At 41.8% G+C, this 27,975-nt stretch overlaps 1 protein-coding gene across 2 annotated transcripts in view; it reads left to right on the forward strand.

Annotated features, from left to right (window-relative positions):
- LOC139641502 (kin of IRRE-like protein 1) overlaps positions 1–27,387 on the forward strand; it is a 29,210-nt gene extending 1,823 nt beyond the window's left edge. Inside the window, exons 3-15 of one of the 2 annotated variants that reach the window (XM_071515921.1) lie at positions 5,609–5,758; positions 8,718–8,875; positions 10,933–11,083; positions 12,667–12,772; positions 13,859–14,007; positions 14,288–14,415; positions 15,257–15,383; positions 15,927–16,027; positions 20,486–20,702; positions 21,864–21,971; positions 23,835–23,962; positions 24,960–25,073; positions 26,334–27,387. In XM_071515921.1, coding sequence (XP_071372022.1) covers positions 5,609–5,758; positions 8,718–8,875; positions 10,933–11,083; positions 12,667–12,772; positions 13,859–14,007; positions 14,288–14,415; positions 15,257–15,383; positions 15,927–16,027; positions 20,486–20,702; positions 21,864–21,971; positions 23,835–23,962; positions 24,960–25,073; positions 26,334–26,984 — 2,288 coding nt within the window. In that variant the 3' untranslated portion in view covers positions 26,985–27,387. The remainder of the gene's footprint in view (positions 1–5,608; positions 5,759–8,717; positions 8,876–10,932; positions 11,084–12,666; positions 12,773–13,858; positions 14,008–14,287; positions 14,416–15,256; positions 15,384–15,926; positions 16,028–20,485; positions 20,703–21,863; positions 21,972–23,834; positions 23,963–24,959; positions 25,074–26,333) is intronic. The other variant, XM_071515922.1, reaches the window with a different exon arrangement.
- Positions 27,388–27,975: the final 588 nt, after the last annotated feature.

The raw sequence follows: 27,975 nt of genomic DNA on the forward strand, positions 1-27,975 counted from the left end.
TGCATGAATCAAAGTGAAGCGGAAAAAAAAAAAAGGGAAATAATTCAGCTGCGGTCTCGGTTCAGTTTGGGCTGTAGCAGTAAGAACCCTGACAAAGGCTATTACAGCTGAAACGCGTCGGTTTTTAACATTAAGGGAGTGAAGACTGTACGCGCACAAAGTGAGGGTTCGGAGCCAAAGAGGCGTGTGAGTGACACTTTCAGGCAAAAAAAATGAGGCCTGTATATCATGCTGAATTAGAGTAAATCCCTTACAGTGCTGACAAAAGCAGACACACATTTACATTTACATTTTAAGCTGACACACACATCCGGAGTGACTTATAGCGAGCGGAGCTGGGGGAAGAATAAGCTTCACTTCACAAGTTTTGGCAAACATCGCAGGCAAAAGTAAAGAGTGCAAAGGTCAAAGCCCACAGCAGCCAGACTGTAGATGGAGATTTTTTTCTTCAAGTGCAAAGGAAAGAGCCAGGGAGAAAAGGGTAGGAAAGCAAAAATGATTAATATCCTATATATTACAGTAATATCCTTCTCCACTGAGCTCGCCAGGAGTTTGTAACAGTGTTCAAACTAGGATTTGGTCAGTATGGGTTTTTGAAGGCCGATAGTGAAGCTGATGATATCAGATATTCTGTGTCGATATTCAATATATTTAACCACTTTCATGCCCCAAAAAAAATCCCCCTTAAACAGAATTTAGACCGTGGGATACTAAAACTGCACTGAAACCCACAATAATTATAATAAATAAATATTATAATATAGTTAGATAGTTAGTTAGTTAGTTAGTTAGTTAATTAGTTAGTTATTTAGTTAGTTAGTTCTGTTAGTTAGTTAATTTCTGTGTCAGGCAAAACATCTGGCCCATCCCACATGGGATTACAGGACACCACCATTTTACAAAACATACATCTTCCGGTGATACATATAAGAGCAAAAAATAAATAAATAACTACATAAATAAATAAATAACATATTTGAAATGATAGGTTTCAAATGAACAATTCACTGAAAAGAACTGCTACAAACTTGCAGTTTATCTTGATAAAGAGCTTTTTTTCTCATCTCCCAGGCTTTCTCCAGGTAACTAGCTAATCTAAATGTTTCATAAGCGAACAGCCAACTCAATCTTTGTGCATCATCCATATTTACAAAATCAATATTTTATCTTACTAAACAAAGTATTGCGCAGTTCCCAGTAAAAAGGGCAATAGAAAACAAAGTGAAACTCATTTTCTGTATCAGTCAAACAGCACATTGAACAAATTCGCTTTTCTTTATTCCAGACTGACATACCATCCAGTTTCAAGTGGTAAAATACCCAATCTCAGCTGGGCACATAAGGCTTTATTATAATATAAATAAATATATTCATGCATACTTGTGTGGAATCTGATCAAAATGCTGCATTAAAATCAATTCAGGTTAAGGGCTTCCATTGCAGCATTGATCAATTCTACAATTTATATGTAATCAAACTGCATCATATCCATCATGTCAGAGGTGAACAACAGTGACTGATACCTGATACATGATTGTTGAGTAGCCATCTTTTTCATTTTGTTTTTATTTTATTTATTTTATTTTGTCTCCATCTTTGTTGCTCAGCGCTCCTTGCTGTGGTGTTGCTGCACTGCTCTTCCCAGAGATCACCTGTCAATCAAACAGAGTGGGCGGGACTGTGACTTTGTCTTTTTTGTTGGATTTTCTGTTGATGCAGTTTGAGTTTCTGCAGGTGGCTCCAGCTCTTTCCTCTGTCTGTTCAGCCACGGTGGCTATCACTGCTCATGCTAACTACCCAGTTCTTCTTCTTCTTCTTGTTTATTCCGAACAAACCGCTGTCGGAGAAGTAAATCGCATCACTTCCTGTGCGCCAGAGTAAAGCGCTACCAGACAGCAGGTGTTGAGATCAGTAAATGTAAAAGCTTTCATGAACTGGATATACGTTGAATCACTGTTGGGTTTTATGAATCAGTGACAGATAGAAGCAAGATGGACATTAATCTGTATGAGAATGTCACAGATTATTACTTTAATCAACAAAATGTGCCAAAATAGATAAAGTAGATGTTATAGGGAATATGTATTTGGCTCTCCTGTACTTAAGTCAAGGCTGACTTGTGCCCTCAAGCCATTGATAGGGAGCTTAAACACACACACACACACACACACACACACACACACACAGTGTCATATCAATACATCATCATCATATATGTATCTGCATGGAATGACTCATACATGTGTCAACGCACAAACACACACAGACACATAGTGATTAAGACTGTAGTAGACACAAACACACGCACACACACACACACCCACACACACACACACACACACACACACACACACACACAAGTGATAATCTGACATGTGATGTGAAGCCCGTGTTCAACTCAATTTAATTCACAGGTTCAGTAAAGGTCAGCACACCACTCTCTCTCTCTGTCTCTCTCTCTCTCTCTCTGTCTCTCTCTCTCTCTGTCACTCTCTCTCCCTCTCTTTCTCTCTCTCCCATTCTCTCTCTCTGTAACTCTCTTCCTTTCTTTCCCTCTTTCCCTGCGTCTCTCAAAGTCTCCCATTACGTGTTTTTATTACCTCCTATCACTTCTCTCAGATCTCCGCCATCGCTTTTCCTCTTCCATTCCTCTCCGTCTCTCGTCTCCCTCTTTCTCTCATCCCTTTCCTCCTCCCTCGCTCCTTCTCTCTCTCTCTCTCTCTCTCTCTCTCTCTTCTCTCTCGTCGATAACGCTCTCTTTGTCCTTGCAGCCTCTTGCGAGTGCGGTGTTTCGGTGACGGACATGCCAGCGTTTCTGATAAACACGTTGTCCTCTCTTGTCTCTTTTTCTCTCTTTTCCTCCATCCGTCATCCTCTTCCATCCATTTTTTATTCCCCTCGCCACCCCTCCTCCCTTGATTCTTGTCGTATTCTCTCCGTTCTTTGTCTTCCCTTGTTGATGATGCGTAAGTGAGGTCCTGTTGTAAGATGTCAGTGTGTACGTAATGTGAAACTTGTGACATGTCTGCACCAATATCACCAATAAAACCTTGTCTGTTTAATATACTAATAAAGTTATTCTGTTATTCTATAATTGCTATATAACTTGGTGTTGTTGGAATATGACGTATAGCAGGTTATTGCTATTATGTCCTGCATTGATTTTACACAACTGTTGATGAAAGAGTAGGCGTACATATTGTGCAGTAAATGCATACCTGCAGCACACACACACACACACACACACACACACACACACACACACAGGAGATCTGCGTTTATTCACACACAAAAATACACATAAATTACATGGTTTTGTGTGCAAACGTTCACACAAAAGCCCTTCTATATGGCCCAGTGAATGGAAATTAATTGAAGCTATAATCACTGTGATGCAACACGGCTCATATGTTTACCTGTGTTTATGTGTTTATACCTATGCAAATAAATCATATAATACAGTATGATGTGTTTATACAGTGTATTCAGGCATACATGACATCACTCTGCTCTCATGTGTACGCAACACTCAGGCACAGGCAAACACACGTAAACAAAGGACGTTAAGCACACACACACACACACACACACTCACACACACACCTCTCCATCCATTCACTACCTGCAGGCATCAGCGGCGGCTGTTCATTGTTCGTCCTCTTCCTCTTCCTCCTCCTCCTCCTCCTCCTCCTCCTCCTCCTTCTTCTTCTTCTCCCCGGGGTGCTTTCACCTCTGTGGTTGCTATGCTGCGAGGTGCTGGAGTGGATGATGTAATCTCCACTAATACTTTTGTCCCCCCCCTCCCTCCCTCCCTCCCTTCCTCCCTCCCTCCCTCCCTCCCGACCCAACTGCCTGCCTGCCTGCCTGCCTGCCTGCCTCTGCCATCTGAATCCATGATGTCATGTTGGGATCGGGCACAGAGGATCAATGAGTGCCCCCTAGTGGGATGTCACGCTCAATTATGTCTTTGTCTGGAATGCGAGGGTTCAAACCGAGAGAAGAGGGTTTGTTGTCCGGTGCTGCCTGCAGCTTCTGCATCGTGCGCGAAGTGATGTGGCGCGCGTGTGTGTGTGTGTGTGTGTGTGTGCAGCGAGGCTGGATCGATGTTTTCCTGCAAAGCCCTTGAGCTGTTTGTTTGTGTCTGCGTTGCTCGTGTGCGTGTGTGTGTGTGTGTGTGTGTGTGTGTGTGTGTAAGTGAGTGTGTGTGTGCGTGCTTCAGCGTTCACTACCTATCTCTGTCTTGTTTGTGTACAAGCGATGCATATGTTTTTATGTAATCATGTATCATGCAAAAAGGTTTTGAAAAAGTCTTGAATTAATGCTATCCATATTGTCCATTAAAGTAATAATCTGTGACAGTTTCATATACTGTATATAAATGTCCATTTTGCTCCTCTCTTTTGCTGATTGATATGACACAGTAGCGATTCAGCCTAAACCCCGTTCATGAAAGCTTTCACATTTGCAGCATTTTCTAAGCATGTTGGGTCGGTCTTTCCCTGGAAAAATCCTCTGGCACACAGGAAGTGATGCGTTTTATGTTTCTGGCAGCAGCCGCAGCGGTTTGTTTGGAATAAACAGAAGAAGAAGAAGAAGAACTGGGTAGTTAGCATGAGCAGCGATAGCCACCATGGCTGAACAGATGAACAAAAGAGCTGTAGCCACCTACAGAAACTCAAACTGCGTCAACAGAAAATCAAAGGAAAAAGTCAGTATGGTATGCGTGGTATTACAATGATTTTATGTCTGAGGAAAAGCCTGTGAGGGCCTGAAACACTGTCTGGTTAGATTAAAACAGTATGGGAGCAATTTATATAAACTGTGAGCTCTGTCTTTTTCACGTTTCTGTGCCTTATGCTATGATGCATTTCTGTGCTCCCTGCATATACTGAGTGACATACCTTTTGAGAAATAACCATTTAGATTTTAATTACAAGTTCATTTACATTTTCCATACTTTTCCTCAAATTTCTTAACAGGATTTGAGGATTTTGGTTCAGTCTGATCTGGGCTGAGAGCAGCTGGGGAATATGACTGTCAACAAACCAATGTCACTATATGGTTGGAGATAGTCTTCACAACAAGAAGTATCACAATATGTAAAAGAATGTCAGCTCTGCAACATACATACAATGTATAGTTTGGGGTTTTTGTTCCCCATGGATTTCTATTTTCATCCATTGCCCAAACTTTTCAATACCTGAAAATAATGTGGTTTCATTCCCACACACTACATATCCATTTTTAACAGTGTTGCTACCTGAAAATTCATCAAAACGAATAAGTCTATCCACACAAATGAAACTATTGTGAAAGGAAGGAAAGGTCTTATGATGACTCATGCCTTTAATAGTAGCCCATGATGAGCCTTTTCCTTCATGCCAGCAATCATAGGTCAATTTTTTTCAGGGGAATATCCCGTTTTTGAATGAAACCACAAATGATCCTGTTCATTTTCCATATTCCCCGGGCTTCCCAGACACAGAAACCCTTCTATGATACATGACCTACAGAAATTCCAATAAGCATACACGACTCCCACAAGGGGTTTTCTAATGGCCGTGTCTCCATCGATTTAACCCCCGCCCCGCTCTGTGTGTCCCCGCAGCCTGGCCCAGGTACCGGGTGCTGCGGGTCCTGGACATCGGCCAGTACAACCTGGAGATCTCCAACGCCGAGCTTTCCGACGACTCGCTGTACGAGTGTCAGGCGACCGAGGCCGCGCTGCGCTCCAGGAGGGCCAAACTCAACGTACTCAGTAAGTGGATCTGCTGGGGACTACAGTAAACATCATGCCTTCTGTGTTTAACTCTTTTAGAGGAAACTGATAACATCTTAATTTAACCAGGTTAGTTCAACTGAGATAAAGGACCTTTCCTTTTCATGGGAGACCTGAGGTGATTATCAAATCCAAGAATGCCTAATCAATACTCGTGTCCTTGTGAAGAACGATCTTCCCAAGCTAAAAACAGACAACGCATCTTTACAGTTTGAGAGGAACTGTGAGCTTGGAGTTATACAATTAATTGAGACTCGCAGGTGTTTTCCCAGCTGCTTCAACTAACTCTGTAGTATTGACTAGACCAGTGGTTCTCAACATGTGGTCCGGGGACCACCAGGGGTCCTTGAGGGGGTTCCAGGGGGTCCACAGCAAATTGATGAATTGTTAAACTTCAGCATTATTTCATTTACAAGAAGTTAACACAATTAGAGAATGTAGAAGAATGACTGTTTTGGTCATAGTTTCACTGTCATCTCTCTACCTACAATACAGACAGTCATGGGATTCTGGACAAAATCATATCTAACAATAAAAATATTGTCCGAAAGACAAAAACTCATCAAATGGGGGTCCGTGGCTCCAATGTGGACTAAATTAGGGGTCCTTGATATGAAAAAGGTTGTGAATCACTGGACTAGACTGTAGTGATGTTTAGAAGTGATGCGTCGTTCTTTGGGCTTCCCATCCGTTTCTGGTTAGTCACCATCTGATACATCCTTGATTGACAAGTAAACTTCCGGGATCCTTGGCGCTCGATCATTTTGGAATGGTGCTTTGGCTCTTGGATATCACATCAAACACGTCACGGAGAACGCATATTGAGAAAGACCTCAAGACAGCAGCAGCAGCACAGAACAACACTAAAATCATTTCATCATTTGTAACAGAAGCTGAATGTGTGTGAAGTGGATAATTATGGCCTAGAGGTTAGAGAAGCAGGCTTTGTGACCAGAAGGTCTCCGATTGAAATCCTCTGACTGGTTGGGGGAAAATGTGGCTGGGGAAAGTAAAGGAGAAACGCTCTGCCTTCCTTCACCAACCAACAGCTACTGTTGAGGAGTCCTTGAGCAAGGCATTTAACACTCCTGGTTCTCAATCCTGGTCCTCAGCAAGGTTATTATAGTTTTGCATTTTACATTCGTTTTTATTTTTATTTCGTTTTGACTATTTGTTTTCAATTTCAGTTTAATTTTAGTTAGTTTTTAAAGCTGGTTTGCTAGTTTAGTTTAGTTTTTATTTTTTGAAAATGCTTAGTTTTAGTTTAGTTTTTATTTGTTTCAGTGTTAGTTTTAGTCTTTTTTTGTAAAATGGGGTATTTGTCAGGGCCGAGATTCAAAAAGGTAAAAAAAAATTGAAAAAAAAAATTGGAAGATAGATTTCATATCCACCCAAAATACTAAGCTTATGTATGAAATAATTGACAAAGACGAAAAAAGAAAGACATTTTCTCTATAATTTTAGTATATTTTAGTTAGTTTTATAAACACACAATACAGTTTCAGTTAGTTAGAATTTTTTTGTAAAGCCTCGTTTTTATTTTTATTTCAGTTAACGAAAATGTTTTTTCACACCTAGTTTTCGTTATTTTGTTAGTTTTCGTTAGCGATAATAACCTTGGTTCTCAGCACCCAGAGACCTGCTGGTTTTCACTCTATCCATCAAATCAGAGACTATTTTACACCTGGGATGCAAAGTGAATACAATTAACTGCAATTAACTAGCTGGTAGGATAGAAAACCAGCAGTACTTTGGATCAGGATTGAAATTGATTTAAGCCCCTGGGTAAAAACAACAGGTCCAGGTAACCCTAACCCTGAATAAATGTAATTTGTGACTCTATGTATGATGGCACATGAGTGAGGATGATGGGGGTACGTTGGCATTGGCTGCTGCTAAAACTATAATGTCTGCTCATATTGTTGATGTACGTTCTGCACCGTCGATGATGCACTTTGATGTACCCTCTTTTTTATATGTTTGTATGTTATTATGTATGCTTTTAATCTGCCAGCTACAAGACAAATCGCCCCTCAGGGATAATAAAGATTTCTCTACTCTGCTCTACTCTTGCTCTGGTGGAGCTGTTCAGTCAACAGTAGAAGTACTGGGCAGCTCCCAGGTGGAAATGTGTGAAGCTGTATGAATGCAAAGCAGGGTGTTGCTGAAAAAGAACATGCATGCTCAGTTGAGTTTCTCTGGTTAAATAAATGTAAAAAAAACCCATAAAAAAACAATTTGCGATGGCATTTCTGTTTGATTTGCAGTTGATAGTGCAGCAGTGATGGATAGGAAGGATAAAATCAGGGAGAGAAAGAAGGTGATGTTAGAAAGGTCAAAACTAGAGCTGAACGTTTAATCGAAAAAAATATCAAAATCGAATATCGTCATACTCTGAGTAAATCCTCATTACATTTATTTTATTTTTTTTAGCAAAATCACTTTTCTTTAAACATTTTTAAAGTTCTAAAAAATGTATGATGAGAAAATCTTGTGATGATATGAATCGCAGTTTAAATCGCAATTGCAATATTCTGTCCAATAATCTCAATTAGATTATTATATTTAGTCAATATCCTTCAGCCCGAGTTAAAATATTTACATTTTTGGAATTTAGCTGGCAGTCCTACCCAGAGTGATTTACACTGAGAGCAACAGTAGAATAAGCTTCATTTCCTACATCGCCAACATTACAAGCAACCAATAGTGAGAAGGTCAAAGGTCAGAGCCAGAGAACATCCTGGGGAAAAAGCTGGACAGCAACTTTGGACATCACAACAACATTGAGTAAGCTTTGGCACGATTCCCCACAGAGCTGCCCAGGGCTACAGTGCTTTAACTTTGTCTATGTCTGTGTACATGTACATATGTTTATCAGTATGTAACAGTATGTGTGTGTGTGTGTGTGTGTGTGTGTGTGTGTGTGTCCCTCCTCCAGTCCCCCCTGAAGACCCGGTGGTCGACGGTTCCCCGGAGCTGCTGCTGATGGCGGGGACGCCCTACAACCTGACCTGTGTGACCCGCGGAGCCAAGCCTGCAGCGCACATCCAGTGGACCAAGGATGGAGTGGCTGTGGAGGGCGCCCACCAGTCCACGGTGACTCACACACACACACACACACACACACACACACACACACACACACGTGTAGGCAAAAGGATGCACACATGCACAGGGGAAGAGGCATGCAAGTTAAAACAAGAGCTTTGGCAGAAAAAATCTATCCAAGGTACTCTTCCCATTCCAAATTGAAAAGCCTTTATTATTAATTGGCTAATGCCTACACATGTTAATAAACATTTTTAACATGTGTATGCTATGCATTAACCAATAAATAATAAAGCCATTTTACTTTTTGTATGGGAAGAGTGCCTTGGATATATTTTTCCTACCGAAACTTGACCATGCCACCCAAGCTTCAATGAGCACCTCTCCATACTACACTGAAGCCAAAGCAGCTCTTCCTCTTTAGTAAATTGACATGAAAGAGTTTTGTTCCAAAATGAGATATCACCATTTGACAAAAGGTGACACCTACTCCTTCAGAAGAACTGGTAGCACAGGTTCTAGTACTTATTAAGAGCCGGGCTGTGTGTTCGTTCATTCATTTGTTCATTTTTTGTTCATTTGTGCATGATGCTTTTTGGAATGCGCACTACTTAGGGGAATTACGGTATTTGATCTTTAAGCCACGCAGAGTCCCAAGAACTCTGCATAAGGGAAATCCTTACACATATTTTAGAGGTATTAAATGATGAACTAAAGGTTATAATTTTCCAGAAAGTGAGATGTACAGCATTTTGGAATTAAACTCTTCACATACTGTTTACATGCATGGTTCTTTGTAGTTCAATGGATGAAGCATGGCACCAATGTTGCCAGAGTTATGGGTTTGATTCCCTGTTTGGCCACCAGCACTGAAACTGTATGCACTTGTGGTATTTCAGTAAACTTTGGATTACTAATTGTTAACCAAAATGTCAAATGCAAATAAAGGGATGTACACACACATGCACACACGCACAGGGAAGCACACATGGATACACACACCTTGGTGACTAACAAAAGTCCAAGAAGTGGTTGATTAGCACACACACACACAGCACAAATAGACAGAATAATATACATAGACACGAAAATGTACTGACACACACACACACACACACACATGAACACTGCGATACATTATGCACTCGCACTGCCTCGCTCTCCCACATTCACACACTCCTCACGGCTCCCGTATACTCTCCTACACACATGAAATTATGCCCGCGAGCGCACACACACACACACACACACACACACACACACACATAGACACACGCTCACATATGCACACTCACGCTCCCCGTATGCACACATAAGCATCGGCAAACACTGACTCACACACACCCAAACACAGATGTTTTTTTTTTTTACGTCTCATCCAGCCAGCTTGTGTGCAGCATGCCCCCCCACACATGCTCATACATATTACATGGTGCTCTTATGTTACCGTGTTACTGACCACGCATTTACACCACACTGAACGCCGCACACGCCTTTTTCTTGCCAGATTTTTTAGCTGCATTGCGAAAAACTCGACCTCCTCTTTCTGCCTAACGAAAAAGAAGGAACCAAAAAAAAAAACGATTTATTTTGAATTTTTTCTATATTTCTTTTATGAGTTTTAAGCTCTTAAATTCAAGGCCGAGTCCTGTGACATTATAAAATTGCACTGCTTGAGATAATTGAAAGAACATTTTGTGGACAGTGACTTTCCTGCACCTGCATTAAACATCTGAATTATGAAGATAAAGTTGGAGGTGTTTAATACAAGTGTGGGAACATGACTCTCCATAAAAATGTCTACTTTAAAGTCAATCTCTGTGGAATTCTCCTTTAAACCCGCTCAGTATCCATCTTCTCTTTTTCCCTCTCATCAACTCTGCTTTAACACGGCTTTATTCTTTTCTTCTTATTTCTTTGTCTCTCTTGGCTCTCTTTTCCCCCCATGATATTCCCCGTTTCCTCCTCTTTTCCCATTTGCCTCCCCTCCTCCTCTCATCCTGCTCCTCCTCTTCTTCTTTGATCTTTCTCTGTCTGTTGCCCTCCCTATCTTCTACCCACAATCCTCCCTCCCTCCCTCCCTACTGCTCCCTCGCCTCCAACAGGAAGTGCTGCCGGACAGGAAGAGGGTGACCACCAGGAGCTACCTGCCCATCACGCCGGTCGACACGGACACCGGCCGCAACTTCACCTGCGTGGCCAGCAACCCGGCCGTGCCCCTGGGCAAACGAGCCGCCATCACCCTCAACGTCCACCGTACGTCCAAATCAACACAGTGTTTTTTTATGACTTACAGTTTATTGAATTTTAAATTTTCAGTAATACAAAACTATATCATAGAAAACCCAATAACAGTACAATCCTTGAACAATACCAGACAGAAGAGAGAAAAATATATATATATATATATATATATAAAAAATAAAAATAGAATAACAAAATAGAATAAGTAATAATTGACTAATGATACGAGATAAGTAAAAACAAGTAAATAATAATAAAATAAATAATAAAATAAAATTAACAGTATTAACATGACATGTTATGTGAATTTGTCAGATGTCAACAGTACCACTGGTAGATGTCCACTCATAGTCCTTAAGAGATGAATGTTTAAATAGTGTCAAAATCAACACAGTGTTGACATAAATCCACACCCATCAGAGTTAATTTAACTCTTTTGATAGTTTTGAACAGCCGCCTCAGAGCCATATCAGCTGTATGATTGGACAAATACAGCACAGGTCAACTAAAAATAATTGTCACTGAAAATCAAGACGAATCCACACCGGATGAGATGGAGTGGGAATTATTTTCTGGCGTTTGTATTGATTCGGTGCCAGGTTTGAGGTCGACTCATTTTCAATTCATTTCGGACTGTGGGTTTTCTTCAGCATGTGGAAAAATTGAAAACGTTTTGCATTATAAAGGTTCTTCCGTCCCGTCCTTGAAGAAACGGGAAAAGAGAGTGACTGCTCTATCGTTCACAAGGAAATGATAGTTTGAGTTTACAATGAGGAGAGGAGAAAGACCAAACTGAGGTCTTATTCCAACTCAGCGAGGTTGGAAATGAGGTTATATGTTCATATTCTGCATGTTTATAGCCTATATATGTTCACCTGCTCATTATGTGCTGCTTTTGAGGTGATTCCAATCTCTTTATTTTGATTATATCCTGTGCCACTTTGGAAGCCCTTTTCTCCCCACTGTTTTTTGAAGTGGATACCTGGAAATTAGATTAGAAATTATTGGGAGAGAAATTGTCAAGCCAAGTCAAGTTTATTTGTAGAGCACATTTAAAAACAACTGTAGTTGACCAAAGTGCTGTACAGTGCAAAGATGCCAGACAGTGGGCACGCAATGAAAGAAACAAAACATATCAAATACAATGAATAAGAGTACACAGAAATCAAAAACAGGGCAACAACAAGTGTATACACACACACATACACACACAGACACACACACACACACAGTCACGCACACCTATACCCACAGAGCAGTCAGGAGGATTCGAATGCTAAGGAGTAGAAATGAGTTTGTAGATTGAGATTGTAACTGTAAGTGTAGGCCTAAGTAAGAAAGTAAGTAAGTAAGTAAGTAAGTAAGTGTAGGTGCAGTGTTAGTGTTGCATAAGAGTTATGGTTATAGAGCGGTGTGGTCCTGGAATGCCAGAATTTACTGAAAAATTTAAAAATCAATTCCAATCCTGCTCGATACAGTTCATTCACACCATTCATTCTTTTTTTGTCTTTTTGGTGGCTGCACTGTAGACCCACTTTATGTAAATTCAGTATATATTTCCTCACTGCACTGTGTGTATGTGTCTCCCTGTATAGACCCTCCGACAGTGACTCTGTCCATCGAGCCTCGCTCCGTCCTGGAGGGGGAGAGAGTCACCTTCACCTGCCAGGCCACCGCCAACCCTCCCATCATGGGCTACAGGTCTGTGGACTCCGGACACTTTTGACAGCGCCAATACTATGTTAATATCTAAAAAATTCAACACTACTACGATACCAGGGCAAACAAGAAACACCATCAAGCACCGTGTCAACCACAGTGACTTGGACAGCTTTGTGGCAACTTTGTCTGTCGGTCGGGTGTCCGTCTTTGTTGGCTCTGTGAGTGAAATTTCACTCCTGGCACCAGTTATTTTCAACCAGTTTAGACTGCTTCAGACTGGGACCCAGTTCAAGATGTGGTGGACACTGTTGCCATGTTGACAGCTGCTCTGACTGCAGCTCTGTCTCTTCCAATCCTTCTTATTATTATTATTTTAACTATTTCAATCTGCTCCTAACTGCCCTCTTGAGGTGGGTGATGCTGAAATGGAATTTCTGCTTTAGTGAAAGTACTGAACGTTTCTAAAATTCAATCTAGAATTTAATCTTTCACAACGGTATTGAAGTAGTACTGAAATTACTAAATGCTAGACTTTAACACAGTGGTTGTTAACCTGGGGGTCAGGACTCCCCGAGAGGGTCCCAGTTGGGGGGATTGGCGGGTACGTATAGCTCAATGGGCAGAGCATCACACTAACATTGCCAGGGTTAGGGGTAAAATTCCCACTGACCACATCCATGCTAAAAATGTCCTCTAAAGTGTAGTTTGTATTGATGATATCTGACATGACCTGGATAATTACAAAGCACACAGAGAGCGCAAACCTCTGCCGATGCTGAACAATTCTCCAACTTGCTCACTTACATTTTAAGTTAAATTGATTTCTTGACCCTGCAATCATAGCCTTAGGATTTGGGATCAAGTCTCTATCTCTGTTAGTTTCATAGTTTTGACTAAAAAACAATAATTGCCTAATGGTGGAAATACCAGATCTGGATCACCACCAAAATCGATCAAGGCCTATCTGCCCATCAAATATAATGTAAAATCTGTTTGTGCGTTTTTTGAGATATCCAGCTGACAAACAGGCAGACTAACGGGTGAAAAATATAACCTCCTTGGTGGAGGCAGCAATGGTTTGTGATGGTTGAAAAACTGTTGAATGTTGTGGTGTTTGTCCGTCAGGTGGGCTAAAGGCGGCGTGCTGCTGGAGGGGGCGAGGGAGAGCGTGTTCGTCACCACGGCAGATCACTCCTTCTTCACCGAGCCGGTGTCCTGTCAGGTGTTCAACGCCGTGGGAAGCACCAACGTCAGCATCCTGGTGGACGTTCACTGTGAGTCATGAGGTCATACTGAGGAAGAGTTGATTTCACTGTGCCTCTTCTAACAGTAAAGAGGCAATGCATTTGTCTGAATGGTACTTTGCTATCATGCAGTATTAATGTATTATGCAGAATGAACTTGGAATAGATAAGATGAATCATGTTCTCCACTTCCACTCTCCTCTCTCCCCCTCTCTGGCTATCTCTCTCTCTCTCTCTCTCTCTCTCTCTCTCTCTCTCCCTCTCTCTCTCTCCCTCTCTCTCTCTCTCTCTCTCTCTCTCTCTCCCTCAGTCGGTCCCATCCTGGTGGTGGAGCCCAGGCCGGTGACGGTGGACGTGGACTCTGACGTCACACTGAACTGCAAGTGGTCTGGAAACCCTCCGCTCACCCTCACCTGGACCAAGAAGGGCTCCAGCATGGTGAGAACAAACCATCAAAACTGACCTTGACCTCTGAACTTTAACCCTAAATTCTAAACCTGAAATCCTGACTGAAAAGTCCACACTGAATACTGATTTCAGAGAGTCAAGCAACACTTACATTGATTTTACAACATGCTACAGTAAATACTGGCACAAATGGGACAGGGACAACAGGATCTTGCATACATTGAAAGGGGCCAATGCAAGACACTGTATATAATATGGTAACTGAATTGCTAAAAAAAAAAAACAAAAAAAAAACTTATAATCATAAAAAATCACTTTAACAATGCAGCCCAATGGCTGTCTGCCCATATAAATTGTAGTCTTGTAAATTGTAGTCAATATAGCTTTTTACTGGACAGAACATCATGTTAGCAGTATTTATTTCAATAAGATGTCAAATTTTAAATGCATGTTTGCAGATAAGCAAGGCAACATTAAACTGCCAGATATTATCATGTTATTTGACATTATCTCCCTACAGAGAGAGAAAGAAAGAGGGGCACATACTGGGGTAAACCCCAAACCCAACGTTTATGAATGTTTATGACCCAGACTCCATAAATGTTTCCTTAGTTGTAAAGCAGACGGTTAGGAGTGAGACGTCGTCTTCATATCCTAAATCTTTAATTCATGCCTAACGAGTTAAGAAAAGCTCCAGGAAAAACTAATGGAGCCTGCTGAGAAAATCAACATGTTTTATGAATTAAATATAGATCTCCCTCCCTCTTTTTAACATCGCTCATCTCCTCTCTCTAATGTCTCCACCTCACAAACCTACTATCCTGATTTGTGTCTGGCTGGTGTGTGTGTGTGTGTGTGTGTGTGTGTCCAGGTGCTGAGCAACAACAACCAGCTGTATTTGAAGTCAGTGAGCCAGGCGGATGCAGGCCAGTATGTCTGCAAGGCCATCGTCCCAAGGATCGGAGTGGGGGAGACCGAGGTCACACTCACCGTCAACGGTCAGCCGCTGTCCAGTTACTCTACTAGTATTAACAGTATTGATATTATCCATAATGGTGTTAATAGATTGAGACTGAGCACTTTAGCTAATAAGGGGTTTGAGGTATCCGTTCTCACTCAGGTTTATGTAATGTAATGTATGGTAATTGTGTTGAGCTGTTCTGTGTGTAGTGACAGTGAGTGTGGATGGACGTTTTCTTTAAAGGTGCTATGTGTAGGATTTTTAAACATCAATATATATTTGTCAAATTATTAGTGATAACTTGATAGAATTACTATAAACCAATGAGACCATGATAGATTTCCTGCAAAATCCGACCCGGTGGCACACAATGTGAAATGCAGAGTAAAATGTAGCAATATTGTCAGCGATGGTCTCTTTTGTTTACGGTAATTATACCGATGTCTCAAAATGAATGTGGTAATCATTTATTGATGATAAATGTCAACTTTTCGATCATAACCAATAATCAGCTGTCATGACCGTAATCCTCCCTCTCTCTCTTTCTCTCTCTCTCTCTCTCTCTCTCTCGCCCACCCAGGTCCCCCCATCATCTCCAGTGATCCGGTCCAGTATGCAGTCAGAGGGGAGAGAGGAGAGATCAAGTGTTACATCGCCAGCACTCCTCCGCCCGACAAAATTGTGAGTCCAAACCTCTGAAGTGAATCACTTTGTAATCTGCTGCGGTGGTTCTCAACCTTTTGATTTTCTTACGACCCTCGAAAAAGTCACGACTCCTTGGTTCAGGTGTAAACATGCAGAACGATAAGCTTTGAACACAAATGATGATTTCATTCTCTGTTCTCATCACCGAAACCTAATCAACTGATCCTTGGGTCAAGGTCCATCTGACGACCAAATTTCAGCCAAATCCGTTTGGAACTTTTTGAATTATCTTGTTAAAAAAGACAAACAGATAGTCAGAGGTGAAAAGGTAACTTTAACGTCCAAACTTGTTGGCAGAGGTTATAAATCACATCAGATCTCATCCAGAGATCCTTTATACCTTCCAGTATAGCTCTGTTAAACAAATCCTGATGATTTGAGGTGTGTCATTTGCATTTTGTTGTACTTAATTCTTGATTGTTGGTGATGTTGATGTGGAGTACTTTGTTGTTAAATGTCTGTCTTTAATTGTAATGTCCTTTCTGTTGTGGTTGTATTTGTCTGACAGTTGCCACAGACACAAAGAGAATTTCCGAAAGGATAATAAACAAAACCAACTAATTGTTACCATCAGTTATTGACATAAGTTATATGCTCTCCGCCCGTTATACAACACATCTCACAATAGAGTTTTTTCACAGACATGGCTGACGTACATCCGCAGGGTATAGATTGCTTCTTACTATTACCAGCAATGTTAAGAAACCAACTTCCTGTCGCCTCCCACTCTGTCTGTGATTACTTATTTTGTGTTCCAATATATATATAACACAATACAGGTGTTTCTGTTGTCAGACAAATGCAGTAATATAAAAAAGCAATTTGAATGAGGGTCACAAAAGGCTAACAGTAATTTCTGGGCTGTTTTTCTGAGCCTTGATAGAAAATGTGCTTCTTAACATTGATGGCAATGGTGAGAACTGATCTTTATCCTGCAGAAGTAAGTGTGAAAAAGGTCTTTTTGGGTCTTTCCCAGTCATATTTACGACTTTTTTAGGCGTTCATGTGCACTCAAGTTGTACTTAGGTATTTCCGACGGCACTTGGAGGCACGGGATCATCCTTCCACCCTACAAAGTGGTGATGGCAGCCTAGAGGTTAGACAGGTCTGCTTGTGAAAGATTTTAATCCTCTGGTAAAATCTGAATGGGGAAAGAGAATGAGTAACACTCTCCCCTCCTTCAACAACTACTATCACGGTGCAAGGCACTCAGCCCAGACCGGCTCCAGTAGAGCTGCTCTGAAGCCAGCATCAGATGTTTCTACTGGGAGCTCTCAGGTGTGAATGCTGGATGAATGTGAAGCAGGATATTAATGAAACACACAGCATGTGTGCTCAGCAGACCTTACTTGGATAAATAAAGATTTATCCAAAAAAGAAGGTGAATAATTTAAAAAAGCAGGCCTACATTCGTCTTCCTTCTCTATATCGAGCTTACAGCAGGGTGAAAATACATCTTATTCATACGCATGGCTTCTCTCTCTCATCCATTCACTGATACGATACAGTGAGTTTCATGAATATGAATGAATTACTGACTCTAGGTAGGTTAATTACTATAAGCTTCTGTTTCATATAGCGTATCTGTCTATTATACAAGTGACAAAATGAACGGTCTGTGATATGAACCTTAAAACCTTCAAAAAAAAACACCAGAATGCTCACAAATCACGAGAAGAAGACGAGGAAAAATGAAAAATACCGGTAATGACATTTGGGTTTGAAGGCTAGAATGAGAGTGAGAGAGAGAGACAGAGAGAGAGACAGAGAGAGAGGGAGAGAGAGAGAGAGAGAGAGAGATGGAGGGAGAGTAAAATTCTGTACCTTTCAGCGTCAATTATCCAATTGTGGAGCGCCGACATGACAGAAATCAGAGCTTTTAGAAAGCCTCAGCCCCCTGCCGCACCCGCCGAGAGCTCCGAGCGTATAATGTGATACGACATTATAGTCTCGGCTTAATGCAGGGACACAAGGACTTATGAAATATGGAGTATGATGCTGTGTGAATGTGTGTGTGAGTGTGTGCTTGGATGTGTGTGTGTGTGTGAAGGATGTAATGAGAGACTGAGAGAGAAAAAGAGAGAGAGAGAGGATGTGAGACAGAAAGAGAAATGTTGTGAGAAAGACAGATTGTGAGAGGGAAAGAAAGAGAGATTAAGAGAGATTTTGTGAGATGAAAAGGAGAATAATATGTAAAATAATTTGGGATTTTTTTTGTTGCTGTCTTACCCCCCCCCCCCCACTTCATCAGATTCTCCTTTTCTTTTTCTTTTTTTGAAACCAGGTTAAAAGGTACATTAGCGCAACATATGGGTCTATGTATATTTGATATCGTCATACTTCATATTTAATAACTTCAAATTTCTACCTCAGCAGATTTTAAGTACAAAAACCTGCTTGAATTTTTAGTGTGTGTGTGTGAGTGTGTGTGTGTGTGTGTCTGTGTCTTCTGATTTGTTTGTGAGAAAATTTCCATCTTCCCCCGACTAAAACGGTGCTGGAAAATCTGTAATTAGGCATACACTTGAAAAAAAAAAACTAGTTTCCAAGGTGTGAGCATATAATTTGCTTTGCTTAAAATATATTTCCTTTTCAGACCCGCTTTAGACTCTCTTAACCTTTTTTAACACCAGTCCATCTGTTTACTGAATGTTTATTTGTGTCTGTGTGTGTGTGTGTGTGTGTGTGCCTGTGTGTGTGTCTGAGTCTACCATGTAAGATAAGATAAAGTGAAATTAACATTATTGATCCCTCAGGGGAAATGGGGTCGTTGCAGCAGTAAAGAATAGGATATAGATAAAAATCCAACAAATTAAACATGTTGAAGATTAAAGGCGCAACGTCTTCATCACACTAATACAGAGCTCCTGTTGGCTTGTGAGACTTCTCACTGTTTTTGTTTGTTTCTTCATTTATTTATATTTTACATTTTAGTCATTTAGGTGATGCCTGTTATCCGGAGTGTTTTACAACAGTCATTCTCAACCTTTTTCATATCCCATAATTTAGTCCACATTAGGGCCACAGACCCCCCATTTGATGAGTTTTGCCTCTCTGACCCAAGTCTGAGAATATTTTTTATTGTTAGATATGATTTTGTCCAGAATTCTGTACTGTAGGTAGAGAGAAAACAGTAAAATCATGATCAAAACAGTCATTCTTCTGCATTCTCTAATTGTGTTAACTTCTTGTAAATGAAATAATGGTGAAGTTAACAATTGATCAATTTGCCGGGGACCCCCTGGAACCCTCTCAAGGACCCCTGGTGGTCTCCGGACCCCACGTTGAGAACCACTGTTTTTCAACAGGTGCAACAGTAGAATAAGCTCTAATTCATAGATCACCAACGTTATGAGGAACAAATGTTAAGGAATGCAAAGGTCAGAGATAATGATCATATGAGAGAGACGCGCTAGGAAAAGAAATACAAATACAGCAGGGACGCTTTTTTTTTTGCACTATGGACTATTGATTGGTCTTATTTTGTTAAATTTTTCCTTTGTTCATGTGTTTGTTCACCTGTTACACGCAAAATCTCAGACACTGCTAATGGGATTTTGCCGAAATTTGATCCACCTCACCACTGCTTTTTGGCATTTTCAAAATTGCACTGATAGGACCAAAGTTTGTTTGTTCCTCCATGTGTCACATGCAATATCGCAAACATCACTGATGAATCTTGTGGAAATGATGCATCTGACCTCTCTGTTCGGGCATTTTCAAAATTACAGTAATTGGTCCTATGACGCGTTACAGTTACATGTCAAAACAAGGTGACATGTTTGTTACTGGTTGGTGCAGAGACGGACTGCATCATTCACGACGTGTTTACTGTTGCCATGTTGAACATCAGAGCAAATTAGAGCGAGCAGAGGAGGAAGGTATGGGAGGAGGGATGTGATTCAGTGGGGAGAAGGCGATGTGGGATAACTTGTTGAAGAGATGAAGCAGAGACGTTGAAATGTTGAAGCATGAGATGTTGAGATGATGAAATCAGGGTCAGCGCTTGAAAGTTTATAAAATGCCTGTGAAATTCTAAATGAGGAGGCAAAAAAATGCCCCTGATAATTAGGAGTACCCTTTTTTGCAGTTCACCCTGTTCTAATTTATTTTATTGAGTTGTCTACTATTCCTGCATGAATGTGAATACTGTCCCCCGTGGGCCACTGTAGCTGATTTGTAGAAGCCTATGACCGGGCGACTCTTTCCAGTGTGTTCAGGATGGGAAAAATAGAGCAGTTTTTGATTCTTACTCAGGATATGAGATGGTATATTATGATTTAAAATAAAACAAAAATACAAAGACTTTTCATTTGGCTACATGCAAAGCAAATGTATTATTTCATACTTAAAAATGGAACAAAATTCCCCTAAAAAATCAGATCAAGGTGGGAAAAAATGCCCTAGCAGGTAATTTAAAGTGTGTTTTTGCAGGTTTGGGCGTGGAAGGAGAACGTGTGGGAGAAGGAGAAGGGGACCCTGATGGAGAGGTACACCGTGGAGCAGAGCAAACCCCCCTCCCAGGGCGGGGCCGTGCTCTCCACCCTCACCATCAACAACGTCATGGAGTCCGACTTCCACTCGCCCTACAACTGCACCGCCTGGAACTCGTTTGGGCCCGGCACCATGATCATCACGCTGGAGGAGAAAGGTGCGGCAGCAGACTTCTTCTTCTCGCCCGTATGGGACTAGGCTGGAGGTTTTGAGAGGCAGGCGTGTGACCAGACGGCAGGGAAAAAAGGGGTGAAAGAGGGGAGATTTTGGGTGTCAGTTGGATATAGCAAGGTATGGCCTTAGCCACCATCTCTAAGTGAGTCCAAGTTTGATTTTATAGTTTTTATCATGATAACGGAGAGCAAAGATCAAGCTGTGTGCGCCTCTGCAAGATAGTTTGGACGCCTACTTCTCATGATTTATTATTAATAGTATCATGTCACTGCTACTGTCATTGCTCCACTATTATCCACAAATTAGTTAACATGACTTAAACTTTTAACTTTATTTTATTTGTATAGCTCTTTTCTAAAAAACAATGTTTCCAAAGTGCTTTACATAGAATAAAACCCAAAGAGACAGTGATGTAAAAGTACCACAATTGAATAAAACAGACTTAGATAAAAATGTATGGAAAAAAACAAGAAAAAACAACAAATGGTAATGAGTTGTATTAAATAGTTAATGCAAGTCGTCTCCTGGGCAAACTAGAAATGAAAGGTAATGTAAGAGATACACAGATACAACTAGAAAACAAACAGAGATGCAGCTAAAAACAGAGAGCAGGTTTCAAAGTTTTTGTGGTAAATGATATTAGAATTAGATGCAGGAAACTTGGGATTTCATGCCTCTGAAGGAGATGCACTCCCTTCCCTCTAACACTTCCACTGCTGGAGGATTGACTTTGAAGATAGATTCTGGATGGGAGACAATAGTTACAACTGTGTGTCATGTTGTTAGCCTATTTTGGATGGTTAACCATTTTATTGTGAGCACTTGCAAGGTGATTTCAAACTGAAAAAAACTAGTTCTTCATACCTTGTCAATTATTCCTTATCTGACTTTTATTCCTGCAGCTGAAAGATTTCACAAGCTTTAGGAAATCTACCGAAACTTGTCCAGAAGAGAGCTTGGATTTGTCCTTACACCTATGCTAACAGTATTCTTATTCTCATTCCTTATCCGTATAACCAGAGTTTCGATATGACAAGGACAAAACAAGGTTTATGCTCAACTCCACAACATCCGTGCAGGTTTCCGTAACAATGAGCCGACAGCTGTCCCTCAACCCCGACCCTCTCGTCTGTGTTTGTTTCAGAGATTGTTCCGGTGGGAATTATAGCTGGTGGAACGGTGGGATCCTCCATTCTCCTGCTTATGTTTCTACTGGCGCTCGCCTTCTTCCTCTACCGCCAACGCAAAGGCAGTGAGTGCACACAGTGGTTCTTATTGTGTGTGTGTGTGTGTGTGTGTGTGTGTGTGTGTGTGTGTGTGTGTGTGTGTGCGGGCACGTGCACATATGTGTCTGTCAGTCTTTCTTTCATCCGCTCTCCCTATCTGTCATTCTGCCATTCCATGTTAGAAGAATGAAACGTATGCCAGCCGTATAGCGATTTATTCAAATGAGATTAATGAATATTCATATAATATGGCAAACTGCCTTAAAACGCCCACTGTACGTTTCCCTTTTGATTCTACTGACATGAAATCCGATCGATTTTTTTTTACGCATTTATATGCCGCTCACATACTAGAATAAGTATATAAATAACAGCGCAGAAAACAAGAGTATTAAAGGTGAATAGTATTTAATTTATGAATTCCTATATGTTTTTCCCGTGGCCTAGGGCAGGCCAATTAGTATTTATGAACACAAACCACTCTTCCCCCAAAGCCAGAAACAGGAGAAGTAAGATTTGAACATGTGGTGTCATCAAGTTGTTTAATCTGGAGCTGCTCCATAGCAAATGAAGGCTTGGGAAAGACAATGAAGGTGACTGGGAGAGTCCCCAAGGGGAATTTCTGGGGATAAGAGTACATTTTCTGGTTCAGAGCTGATAACACTACTACAGAAAAAAAAATCTCATTTGGAAATAGAATCTCAAACAAACATTATGTGGCTCCACATAGTCTCGCATTTGTTGTCTGTGTGGCAGCTCACAGGTTTAAATATTACTTTCTTGCTTTCTGGCTTTGGGAGAGAGCTGTTGATGTTTGCAAATATTGATTGGAGAGTCCCAGTGTAAATCAGAGGATATATGAATCAAACTGAGCAGTATTATCCTTTAAGGCTGCACTAGGCAAGAATTTATGTAGAAATACACACTTCTTGTCAGCCTAAATCACAATGAGTGCGTTTACATTAATAACCCGGTAACTGTGAATAATCAGGTTATGGCAATAATTTGATTGATATGTTTACATGCGCTCTAGTAATGCCAAAATCCTGGTTTACATGATTCAGTTATAGTTGGATTTCTCTCCTTAGGAAGTGATGTAAAACTCAAACTGTTGTTTGTTGTTTTGGTTGTTTTGGATTTTGAATATAACTTATTTTCATATGGTAGTAGGCCTTACCTTGGGTTGTGTAGCTTCCTGGCCATGATTTAACCCCAAAATCAGCAATAATCTGTCATCTGTTGCTCTGATGCCAATGGAACAAAGAAAATAATACATTTACCAATAATTGTAAATAGGCGTAAAAAAGTTAGACAAATTTTTTATATATTGCCAGAATCTGCTTTGTCCAAGTCCTGTCTCCCACCTTTTTTCACCTATTTGCAATTATCGGTAAACATATTATTTTCTTCGTTCCATCTACATAAGTTTCCTGCGGCCAGATTCCGGTGTCACACTTGTTCAAACTGAAAGGTTTAATAAACATAAAGAAAGTGATTCACTTAACCACAATTCAGATGCATTGCTATTTTTTCTATACATTGTCAGAATCTGCGTTGTTTGTGTTCGTTCATGTGCTAGAAGTGTGATTTTCAGACCTGTTCCTCCATACAATGAATGAGAGAAAAAAAAAACAATTGTCTCTACTGAAGCAACAGATAACAGAGAATCGCCAGTTTTGGGGTTATATCATGGCCAAGAAGCTGCACAACCAAAAGCACTACCAAAGTTCAAAGACTATGATCGGTTTATTAGTGTGCATGTAAACACGCTCACTGTGGGGCTTCACTAGAGAAGAGCCTCCTGATAGGAAATACATAGATTTACCCAAATTATTCTGAATTTTTATTGTCAACCCAGCTTGTGACCAGAGGTTGTGTTTTTCTTCCAGGTCACCGAGGGGTCACGCTCGGTAAACCAGACATCAAGGTGGAGACGGTGAACAAGGAGACCCACAGCCTGGAGGAGGAGGCGGCCAGCGTCTCCACGGCAACCCGCATGGTCAAGGCCATGTACTCCGTGAGTAGACACCCATCTGAGTCACCGGGGGGCCGTGGAGCGGAGGAGTATGGGTCACTGGCCTTAAATACAGAGATACTTAGACACAAAGGGCGACATGGGTGCAGGCACACACACACACACACACACACACACACACACACACACACACACACACATACGTCGGAAAACAGACGCGCTCACACAGGAAAACAGACACACACGTGTATATATCAAAGTACATGTGCGCACACACATATACACAATCATACACATTAAAGTACGCACACAAACACACATACACACACACACACACACAAAAACACACACATTCTCGCACATGAAAGCACACATTCTCACATGTGTAAGTACACACGCACGCACACACACACACATACGCACAGAAGAACGCACATTCTCACACCTGAAAGTATATGCACATAGACACACAGACACACACACACACACACACACACACACACAGGAAAACAGACAAACTCACACATGCACTTCTGAAAGCACACACACACACACACACACACACACTGATACATTCCCACACATTACAGTGCACACACATGAAAGCACACGTCGTCACGCTTGAAAATACACACACACACATGCGCACACAAAAAGCCCTTACACACACAAGAAAGTACATAAAAAGACACACACACACACACACAAACACACGCACACACAGGCCTAATCCTACATACACAAAAGCAGAGCGCCGTGTACACTGCAAAGTTTTGACGGCCATGTTGCTTTTTGAAAAGAATTCAACCCTGGAAGTGCCGGAGAAACAATACGAAGAGGCTGCTGTGTTACTCCTGTCGTCCCAGGAGTGGATTTTAAAGCTCCGCCAAAATCCTTTTCCAACAAACTAAGCGTTTTCGTCTTCTGCTCTCTTCGGATGAAAAAACCTGAAACTCTGTTTTCCTCTCCCCTCCCTCCCTTCCTTCTCCTTTCCTTTCTCACTCCCTCCCTGTGTGTGTTTCGTTGTTTGATGGTTTAGTTTCTGCCCTCTGTCTCCCTCTCTCCCTCCACTCAGCCGTTCAAAGACGACATGGACCTGAAGCAGGACATGAGGAGCGACACCCTGGACACCCGGGAGGAGTACGAGCTCAAGGTGAGTAAATTCAGCATTTGACATTGCATTTGGTGTAATAAACATGTGAGAAAAAGCCAAAACAAGCATCTTTAACATTGAATCTTGCATGGAGCACGGTCAAATGCACAGACATTCTGTACGTCATGAGCTTTGTGATCATACCCATCATTCAGTGCTTAGTACTGGCTGCTGTATTCATGTGACCAACATGTGGGAAGCTACGGTACAGAATAAATAGCCTTTTTTCAGGTGCTATAATGTACATATTCTACATTTTCTCTTCCCTCAGTTCCAGCCTTTGCAGTGCAGTTCTTGTCTAGCCTTGGTTTCCACAACAAGACTGCTCTTACTCATTATCTGTGTCACTGAATTTCCCCTAAACCAAATGTTGGTGATTTTTTTCTGCATCCTGTTACCAACTGAGATTATTTGTCAGCTAAACTAAGAGTGCAATTACACCTGCATTTTGTTTCCTTTGGACTGAACTGTAGTGGAATATAAACATCTCTAATACACATGAAACCTTGTGTTTTGGGGTAATTTCCTGTAGTTGGTCCAGATTACATTCTCACTCCTAACAAACCTCATCGCAGTTCGCTTGAAAGAGGACTGAGACTCACATTTTCAGGTGTTTCAGTGCCATTATTTGGCCACCCAAACGTCATTGTTCTCACCTGCCCAAACAAAGGAGTAAATGCTCCAGAGATCGAACAGTGCTTTTGTTCCAGTGCAGATTTAGCTGTAGCCCTGCTGAGCCCTCCTTCTCTGTGGCCCTGCCGTGAAAACCAGGTTTATATTAACAAAACAGAAATGTATCATTATCTCTGTGGTCATGCTGTGTGCTGCATTACTCACACACCATCACTTTTTTGTACATGTAATGCGGCATGAACAATAAGCATGTCACCAGCTGCACCCACATTACCAAGCATATCAGTCTGCCATTAAACAACATGAGCCACATGTTAATAGTCAGTGTATCACAGTAATATCAGTGTTTCATTGTGTTTTTGTGCAAAGTGCCATAGATCCAGGTATTTGTGTGGCGGAGCTAACTTGCTAATGCTACCAGTCTTTCTTTATGATCTTCACCATTCACAACAAGTTCCTAACAGCTGAGACAGCCACATAAAAGTTGCTAACCAAAGTACAGAATAGATGGTTAGATGTGTTTTCCCACAGCTTCTCCATATATATCTAGATAGTTATCTTTATTGCTTCTTATATACAGTCCATATAATAGGAGTGAAAAGCTAATAGTCTTCCCTGCCATCCCAGGACCCAACCAACGGCTACTACAACGTCCGAGCCACCACCCACGACGAGGCGCGCCCCCAGTCCCGTGCGATCCACTACCAGGGAGAGTTCCGCTCCCCGAACCCCAGCGGCGGGCCGGCCGGCGCCACCTCCAGCGGGCCAGCGGGTGCCACCAGCGGCGCAGTGCCCCCCAGCGGAGTGCCGGGCTCGAGGGCGGGCTGCTACGACCCACGCCCCCCTTCCAGGATGTCCCACGCCAGCTACGCCCAGTTCAACACCTTCACCAGGGCGCCGCAGAGCCAGCAAGCGCCACCCAACCCGCCGCTCCAATCTCCCGGAGATTACCCCGGAGAGTGCGGCCTGTTGGACAGCACGACTCAACTGGCCTATGACAACTATGGATACCCCTCCCAGTATCCCAGCTACCGCATGGGCTTTGCCCCGCCCATAGAGGAGGGGCCGGCCTATGAGATGTATCCAACGGGACAAGGGGTGGGGCCGGGGCCCGGACCCGGACCCGGACCCGGACCCGGACCCGGGCCCGCGCAGGGGCCGGCGCAAAGTCCTGAAACGGGGCTGGGGAAGTACGGAAGCTCCACCCGCTTCTCCTACTCGTCTCCACCCTCTGACTATTCCCACAGACACACACAGAGGATGCAGACTCATGTGTGAGAAACACACACACACACACACACACACACACACACACACACACTTGGACTTGGCTTTTTTGCAGACACATAAACACAGACACACTTACTCTTTGAAAAAAACGACACAATCCTACCCCTCTATACATACTTGAACATTCAAGATTCAGTATGTTGTTGCCATAGAAACCAGTGCATGGAATATGGTTCAGTTTATCAACATGAGAAACATCACAACAATGATACAGCGGCATACAGTAGTTAGCAGCATTGCATACAATATAGTTAGCAGCAATACATCACCCACAAATCGACATTCGCACAGTTTTTGCTCAGACCTTCTATTGTGTGCAGTGTTACGCTCCGACAACAGCAACAGCGAAAGCCACAATCAAGAGAAAAGAAACAAAAAGAGAAAGAGAGAATGAGAGCACTTTGTAGACAAGAAGAGGAGGGGAGGAGGGGGGGGGGGGGGGTTAAGGAGGGCAAAAGAAACCCTTTCCCCCCCCCCCCCCATTCCTCCTCTCGCTTTTTTTGGACCGTCTCCCCTGCATCCCTCTTTCCTCCCATCCCATCTCTGTAAATAAGTGAACATGGAGAATTAGGTCATTTTCAAGTTCAAGTATTATCTCCTTGTACAAACCTATACAGTATACAGTGCGATGCAGTACCGCGACCTACAGAAAAACCTCCCTGTAATTCACCGTTTTTTGCAATCTCTGACTCTCACATTAAAAAAAAAACACACACACACACACATATACCCAGATCTTTAAAGACATATGTGTTACTATGTATTGCAGCAGCGGGGCAGCTTGGACTATATACATACATCAGGCACTTTTGAATCCCTTCATCACCCTACGCACCTAGAAACCGCCCAGCAGCCATGGCATACAAGATCTACCTTTATTATCAAAGTGGGACAAAGCTTCTTAAGGTGGTGAAGTGACCGACCAGAGTGCCAATGATTATGTGCCAACACACACAAACTTTAAAGGTGTGTGTGTGTG

Source organism: Centroberyx affinis, unplaced genomic scaffold, assembly GCF_046629955.1.
Source record: "Centroberyx affinis isolate AG114_WGS23_722 - 3 ecotype Tasmania unplaced genomic scaffold, CSIRO-AGI_Caff_v1 ptg000380l_1, whole genome shotgun sequence".
Taxonomy (NCBI): domain Eukaryota; kingdom Metazoa; phylum Chordata; class Actinopteri; order Beryciformes; family Berycidae; genus Centroberyx; species Centroberyx affinis.